This window comes from Erinaceus europaeus, chromosome 2, assembly GCF_950295315.1.
Source record: "Erinaceus europaeus chromosome 2, mEriEur2.1, whole genome shotgun sequence".
Classification (NCBI taxonomy): domain Eukaryota; kingdom Metazoa; phylum Chordata; class Mammalia; order Eulipotyphla; family Erinaceidae; genus Erinaceus; species Erinaceus europaeus.
Genome location: NC_080163.1, coordinates 100,425,617 through 100,434,435, shown reverse-complemented (window position 1 = coordinate 100,434,435; position 8,819 = coordinate 100,425,617). Strand labels below are relative to the sequence as shown.

At 32.6% G+C, this 8,819-nt stretch overlaps 1 protein-coding gene across 1 annotated transcript; it reads left to right on the top strand.

Annotated features, from left to right (window-relative positions):
• The first annotated feature begins 248 nt into the window (after positions 1 to 248).
• On the top strand, positions 249 to 487 carry LOC103118091 (mitochondrial import receptor subunit TOM7 homolog). The gene has a single exon (XM_007528268.3). It carries the CDS (start codon positions 271 to 273, stop codon positions 436 to 438), a length of 168 nt encoding a protein of 55 aa, XP_007528330.1. The 5' UTR covers positions 249 to 270; the 3' UTR covers positions 439 to 487.
• The last annotated feature ends 8,332 nt before the right edge of the window (positions 488 to 8,819 follow it).

Genomic DNA, 8,819 nt, shown 5'->3' with positions numbered 1-8,819 from the left:
CAAGTAATTGCAGCCTTTAGAAATCATACTGATTATTATCGCCATTTGAGTGTATAATACCTGAAACTTTCCAATTACATTCATCTTGTACAAACAATAGTGATCTCTCTCTCTCTCATAAACTCATGGCAGCTCTCTGTATGTTTAAATCTATTCAGAATGATAATAAACAAAGAATTAATAACTCAAATTCTAGTTTAAAATATCCGTAGCCCTCTTACTTTAGAAATACAAGTAGGGTTTTTCCCCTGCGCCGCCTTTGCCACAACCATGGCGAAGTTGAGCAAAGAGGCCAAGCAGAGGCTGCAGCAGCTCTTCAAGGGCGGCCAGTTTGCCATCCGCTGGGGTTTTATTCCTCTCGTGATTTACTTGGGGTTTAAGAGAGGTGCAGATCCTGGAATGCCTGAGCCAAGTGTTTTAAGCTTGCTTTGGGGATAAAGGACTATTTGATCATCTGGATTTGGAAGCAGTCAGTGAACAAGAACAACATGGAAGGTGTGTTCTCTGGCTGGGATAAGAGATGGAACTTCGTTCAGACATTCGCCAGTTGGATGGCACAGGGCTCTTCACAGATTCGTCTGTGGCAGAGTGGAACCTCTCTGGATTTATTTATGACAGACTGTATTGAAATAAATGTTTCTTAACAAAAAAAAAAGAAATATCAGTAGGAATCTAATAAAGATGTTGTCTAAATCTTTTTGTTTTATGAATAGAGGTGGAAAATGGAGCATAAAATTTTCCTGAAACACTCATTAGCTGAGGAACAATGAGCATGTGAAAGGCAGATACTATAGCAAGGAAGTTTACATAAGGAATAAATTCTCTGTTACTTAGGATAATGTATTTGTACTTCTGTACTTAATGTGTATGGCCAACACATGAAATTGTATGCAAGTAAATTTTAAGTTTTACAGATATTAGAATCCTGAAATATAAACTGGGTTCATATAGAACATGTGGTTACTATACTCATCTCAAGATATAGTTGCCCCCAGTGTCACCTTTTTTTCTATTAGCAGGTACAAATAAACCAGGACAGAAGAATATTAGAAGGTAACTTGACTAAGAATTGAAAGCAAATAAATTCTAATATGTTGTTTAAAAATAACAGTTGAAAATTTATTTTTCAAATCGTGGATTATAAATATGATTCATGCTAATACTTTTATTATTTTTATAGGTACTACAATTTGAAATAATAAAGTCATATCCTCAATCATAATGTGCTACTGTGTAACCAGAGCAGGAGACATTAATTTTCTAGCATTGTATAATAAACAGAATATTTACTTATGATTGTTGATAGTGTTGAATTTACAAATTCCTTAGCAACAGCCTTATGTCAGTTGTTTTTAAAAAGCTTTGGAAACAAAATTTCTACAAATCATGGGTTTACATCAAATAGAAATATACCGTGTCCTCCCCCTTCTAAAATTACTTGGGTCTGCTCAAGATTTACCTCCAGAAGATTTCATGTTTAATTTTTAGTCATAGTTTGGCAAAACAGAGATAATAACATGTTTGCCAAATTGGGCCAGATGGAAAAGTTGATCTGATGGCATGTAATTATAGTATCATTTCCCAATATGTTATCGTCCTTGTGTCCCAAACTGCTCACTGTCCTCACATAGTCACATCAGAATATATGTTCCTCTGCCTGAATTACACTCAAATTGGTCAAAATGCAATCTCCCTCTCTCACTGTATTTCATTGCTGAATTTTTCTCATATAAATATTATATATATATATATATATATATATATATATATATATATATTTTTTTTTTTTTTTTTTTTTAACCAGAGCACTGCTCAGCTCTGATTTATGGTGGTGCAGAGGAACGAACCTGGCATTTTGGAGCCTCAGACATAAGAATCTCGTTGCCATTATCCTATCTACCCCTGCCGAGAAAAAAAATTAAATATAAGAAAACTGTAAATTATTTATAGTATTTATATGTTCAGGCACAAATAAACACTGAAACTTTTTCATTGATTTTTGCTATGTAATAGCTACAATTTGAGCTTTGATAATATTAAACACACATTTTTGTCTAACATGACAATAAATTGCTTTGTGTCTATAATAAGTTTTTAAAAAATATTTATTTATTTATTTATTTATTCCCTTTTGTTGCCCTTGTTGTTTTATTGTTATAGTTATTATTTATGTCACCGTTGTTGGATAGGACAGAAAGAAATGGAGAGAGGCAGGGAAGGCAGAGGGGAGAGAGAAAGATAGACACCTGTAGACCTGCTTCACTGTCTGTGAAGCAACTCCCTGTGAAGCGACTTCCCTGCAGGTGGAGAGCCAGGGGTTCGAACCATGATCCTTACTCCGGTCTTTGCTTTGCGCCACCTGCGCTTAACCTGCTGCGCTACCGCCTGACTCCTTATAATAAGTTTTAATAACAGTAAGCACTGAAGTAAAAGAAAAGCATGTGAACTAAAAACTACCATTAACTTATATGAGCATATCTGGAGATTTTTCTCAAAATTCCTAAAAAAAAAAAAAAAAAAAAAAAAAAGATTGAATAGTACTTATTACTGTTTTTGGTAAAACAAGCTAAGAAATGTAATTTTCCAATAATAAAAATTTCCTTTCCTCCAAAATCTTAGAATATCATAAAAAATAATTACTCATAGGCACATTTTAAAGTCACATCTAAAGATCCATTTGTGCTAGATAATTCCCCATAGAGTGTGCTGACTCTAAACAGTTTCAGAATGTTTGCTTTGAAAATGTGTGTAGCTGAAGTAGGAATGATTTCAAAAGTTAATGCAATAAAAGTTTGGAATATTATCCTTAATTAATTTTATGGCTTTTATTAAGAACTACAGTTACAAGACTTCCTTCATGACATTTTTTCTTTTTCATTCCTATTTGCATTACTAGTAACAAAATCGTATTTTTGACTGTTGGAATTCATTTCCCTCTTATCAAACTTTCATGATTTTATCTAAAAGTACTATTATGTAAAAGTTGTACTAAGTAAAAAAGTATTTAAGATTAAATAAAAGCTTTTTGTTCTAATAGTCTTTAATCTTGAACTTCATCTGGGATAAAGTGAAAATATCTCTGATTCAAATCCTTGAAAAAAAATATAATCTAGTCAAGATTAGTTAAATAATGTTTGCTTTTACTCAGGCTTCATAGAATAGACAAGCTGCAATGGGCAACATACTTGGTACACAGGTAGTATTTTAATTACATATTAATAGTCTATGGTAAATGTTCACTTTAAAAGTGTTGTTATCATTACTTTATCTCTTTATCTAATGCTATTATTACTACTTTTGTTATTGTTGTTTTTATTTTATTTTATTTTTTGCCTCCTGGGTTATCGCTAGGGCTCAGTACTATGAATCCACTCCTCCTGGAGGCCATTTCCCCCCCATTTTTGTTGCCCTTGTTATTTTTGTCATTCCTGTTGTTGTTGGATGCGACAGATAGAAATTGATAGAGGAGGGGAAGACAGAGAGGGGGAGTGAAAGACACCTACAGACCTGTTTCACTGTTTGTGAAGTGATCCCCCCTTCCAATGGGGAGCTGGGGTCTCAAATGGGCATCCTTACGTGGTCCTTGGGTTTCGCACCACATGCTCTTAACCTGCAGCGCTACTGCCCTGCTTCCCATCTAATGTTATTTTAAGGTTAGCTACATAAGATATATAGAAATATATCAATGCTTAGGAATAAAGCTCAGAGACCATGTGTAAAATTGAAAGCCATATAAAATTTTACTTTATCATCAGGGCATTCTCAAGAATGGAACATAGAAAAGAGAGTAGCACTAAGTGTGTCAGTCTTAAAAGCATCAGGGTAAATTTATAGTGTACAGTTTTTCTATTATTCTCCAACCAGTCTTGGTGATTTATACCTTATCTTGCTTCATAATGTAAAACTCTACTTCTAATTTTATGCTTCACTTAACCTGCCCAAATCCAAGACACAACTCAAATTTTCCATTTTTTTAAACTTATGAACTACTTGTATTTTTCTCTTCAGTTATCCTGTTGACTTAGTTATTTCTAACAAATTGTTGTTTATATTTGTCCACAGGATATTGTGAATAAATTTATTTTCATTTTCTGTCTTCAAATCTGTTAATTTTACTCCTGATTTCTACACAAAAGTAGTTAGTAATCACTGTAACTAGTATATTCTTAGCCCTCGATATATGAATGAATTTAGAAATGTTTCCTGGTTTCTAATTCTTAAATTGATGAAGAAAATTGTCCCTTTAGGATAAAAAATTTTGTCATTGAGGAAAACATCCTAGTAAGCATTTTTGTTCATGAACCCTTCCTATACTTCTCTTCCCAAGTCATATTTAAATGTGGAGAAAATTTAAATGTTGTACATAAATAATAATGACTTATACAGAGGCAGATAAAAATCACAAAGAAGAAAGTTCAATTTTTAGGGGGTGGCTTACCTGATAGAACACACACATTAGCATGTGCAAGGAGCCAAGTTCAAGCCCCTAGTCCCCACCTGCAAAGAGGAAAATTCATGAATGGTGGAACAGTTATGCATGTGCCTCTCTTGCTCCCTCTTTCCCTCCCTATTTCTCTATCAGAAAAGGAAAAAATGCTGCAACCAGTGGTGGAATTTTCATCCAGGTGCCAAGCCCCAATAACAATCATGGTGGGAGGAAAAAATATCAGCCCAGGGATAATACTTAGGTATTCCAATCTGTGTGCTAGAAGTAGATAAGTCATTATTTCTTGTGCTCAGTTCCTGGAATCAATTCATTCCCCACTAAATCTATAACTGTATAAGCAATATCCTATGTTTATTTATTTATATATTAACATTAATGAATAATGCATATTCATTAAACTCATGAAATAAGTTCATTTCATATTTTGAGCTTGGTGAAGTGGATTCTTACTTCCTAAAGTCTGGTTAATATTTTGGTGTTATACTGGCGCATGTTCAAAAAAGATATGCTGGTTAACTGCATTCATCTAATTCTGACAAATTGTATATTTTATGGTCAAGTTATTATGTCTGTTTTTAAATGATATATTTATGTCTTTCTCACTTTCAAAGAATTATCTGTATGAATAGATGTATTTATCTATATCTATGTGTGTATCTATTTAAGATTAATTTTCCAATATGACTTTTGTTACCCATTAAAAATTTCTCATGTTTTTAAAAACTCACACAACCAAGAAGTATGTCTGTTACCATCTCTGTTTCTTTCAAAGAGTTTTCACTTATAAGGATGCTGTATATGTCAATTACATAAATGTTAAAATAAGAAAGTAAACATTTTCACAAATCAACTAGTGTTTTTCTGAGCCTTTTTTTAAAAAAGAAAACTAAATCTTATGCACTAAAAATAAGTGGCAACATAATAAAAGAAGTTGTCTTGTTCCTTTTGTAACTTAAGATACACACATAATAAAACAAATTCCTGCCTTTGGGAACATTATAGTCTCTGGCAACAAGACAGCTGTGAAACACAACTAAATGCTAAGACAATATGTTTCAGATTTTTTTTTGTATTTATATATTTTCCCTTTTGTTGCTCTTATTTATTTTTTATTACTGTTGTAGTTATTATTGTTGTTGTTATCGATATCATTGTTGTTAGAACAGAGAGAAATGGAGAGAGGAGGGGAAGACAGAGTGGGGACAGGAGAGCTTGAACCAGGATCTTTAAACCGGTCCTTGTGTTTTGTGCCAGGTGCACTTAACCCACCTTTCAAAATTTAACAAGCTTATATTCATTCACCTTGGGATCTCCTTAAAATGCAGATTAAGTTTGATTCAGTCTGGGGTGGGGCTGACCTTTTACACTTCCAACACATTTCCAGGTAATACTAAGTGGTCCCCATACCACAAACCACAAGCTTCTCAGCTGCTAACTACTGCTAGTTAAGTAAATCTAGTCATTTACATCTGTTTGCATTTCTTCTGTTAAATGTGAAGTAAGATAAATAATAATAATAAGCAATTTTCTAATGCTCTTAATACAGGTCCTCCACTTAGATCCTCCATAATTTTACATTGTATACCTTTTCTCTTTCCTCTTTCAACGTTTATTTTCTTGTTCAAAATTTACTTAAGCAAATCCTGACTGAATTCTTTAGCAAGAGGTAATGATGGTGCTGGTTAACCTTCTTGCTATTCAAATTAATGACTCTTGTTTCTCTTAACTTATCCCAACAGTTAAATAGTCATTAGATAATTTCATGAACTTCTTTTCAAATAACTCACGTATTCTATACAAATTGTGTTTTGAATTTTCTACTGCTATGTCCTTAGTTTCTCTACCTGGTTCTCTAAAATGAGTACAAAATATTGATTTTTTTCTTTTAATCTACCGGTGGATCTCCAATTCTTTTGTTTTGTTTTGTTTTGTTTTGTTTTTTAAGTAGGTACTGGAAATCTACAAGGTGCCTGGAAAAAAATAATATCTTGCAGTTTTGAACTAAAAACAAGCTTTTTTTAATCTAATATTTCACTAGAAATAGTTGTTTGTACCACGTAATCTTGTGTTGAGAATTTTTGGCCAAAGAGGTAGAAATGAGTCATTTGGGAAACTCATGAAGCTTTTCCCTCCAATGACCTCTCCTTCAGCATTACCTCTCAGGTCTTTCCTGACTACCACTAGTTGGCAAGTGTAACTATAATACACTGAGAATATTGCCTTCCAAGTTATGTATACATATTTTGAAAATGTTCAAAGAGTGCTTAGTATAATTTTGAAATTATTTTTCTCTTTGCTTATATAAATGAAACAACTAACTATTGAAAATTTTAGATTGCCTAGTAAGAACATAAATACTTTCTAAAAAGTCAGTCTTCTTAAAATATCAAAAGGTCTGTCATTTAAGAATTGTTATTTTTCTTTATTGTTCTGTTAAAAGCTACATTGAGACAGAAAAATAATTTCTTGTCTCAAAATACTGTACTTTCACTGATAGCAGACAATAAGTATTCCTTAAATTTTCTTTCTGGAAAATAATTATCTTTTTCAAAATACATATAGATAGTAGTGCTCCTAAAATTTAAAAAAAAAATACTTCCTATAAAAAAAGTGGTATTAGTAGCTGGCTTCCCAAGAGAGACCAAATGAGTGTTTGTTAACATGCCTAGCTTATGGAATTAATCCTTTTCTTGGGTTACTATTGTAAGGTTGAACATCTAAATATTGGTACTCATGGTTGACTTTCTTTTCGAGAGCTGAGAAGTGTTTACAAAGGTTATAGAAACTAAAGCATATACCCCCCCATGAAATATTTGTTCAGGCAAGCTTACTAACTTTTTCTCTCAAAAAAGCCAGGAGTGGAGGTTGGGGGTAGCGGGGTGGGACTTCATTTTCATTAGCAAATTACTCAGCAAATAGAAAGTCAGAGCAAGAGGAATTAAAAGAGTCATTAAATGTTTAATATTTTCATAATTTAATATTTTCATGTTATCATAATTTGATCATCATGGACTTGGGAAAGGTTCAACTAAGGTAACAGAGACCACTCTGAATGTTGACCAGATAGAATTGAAGGAACTGTTGAATAGTAGTGTGAAGTTCTATTTACAGAACAGAAGCAGCAGGAAGTTACTACCTCCTTCAGATTAAAGTTGCAAAAGGAGTAGACACATTTATAAAGCCTACTTGGCCAACCGACCAAAACTGAAACCATGGGAATTTATCCAGTGTGAGAGCAAGCACCTTGTAGAAACCACCACTGCCTCAGATAACATCCCAGGCAGAAAGGGAAGAGGAAAATTCACACCCAGGATTATTTCTTCTTTTTATCTTCTGGTCCCCTGGGAATGCATCTCAGATGAATCTGCCCAAGAATCACTTTTTAAACTCTTATATTCATTTTTTTATTTCTTAAAGTTAAATAATACTGCATTACCAGATAGGTAGATTTCAACTGTGCATCATTATAAATCAACATCTATAGGTACTATATTATGTTCATCATCAAAAGTCCAATTTGCAGTCCACTGTACAGTTGGCTTGTTTTATCCAGTTTATCCACCCTCTCCTCTCTTCCTTTCTGGTAGTTGCTGTTTTGATCTTATAGTTTAATCATTTCCTTTTGTTTTATTTAGTTTGTTTGATTTTTTTGTATGACATATAAGAAATATCATATGGTGTTTTTATTTTCTCTCTCTAACTTCATTAAGCATTCTGGAAGTTATTCATTCCATTTCTATCCTTCTGGAAGTTTTGTCAGAATTTGTCATATGTATGTTCAGCTATCAAAATCTAAAATTTGTATCTTTACCCTTTCCAGACAAAACAACATTATTCATGACTCCTGACTTTGAATCTTATTTTTAACCTCATACATTTCTATCGTAGCTTTATACAGTACGAATAGTAACACACTGCAGAAATTTTTGTACTTGTCAAAATTTACACATTTTTCTGTAAAAGAATATATGTTATTTATTGCTCTTTAACCAATTAGATTTTCATTAATCCTTTGTCATTTTTATTTGTTTTATTTGAATCAGTAAAATTTTAAACTTCAAGTATTATTTTTGTATTTCTAATACTTGTTTTGAGTCTTCTCTCTGTCCTCCTGTTCTTTGTGAGTATTTTGAAGTTATGTTTATTTCTAATATGCTTCTACCTCTCATGAGTGGTGTCTTTGCGGGATAGATTTTGCTGTTTGCAATTCATTCTGATAGGTATGCTCATATGTGGGTTTTTTTGTTTGTTTGTTTTTAGAGGCTTCATTACTTTGAAACTTCATATGATCAGCATTTTAAGCCTGGGATGTCATTTTTTTGAGATCAGATCAGATTGGATTTAACGCTACAAAGTCACTAAGTTAAATATA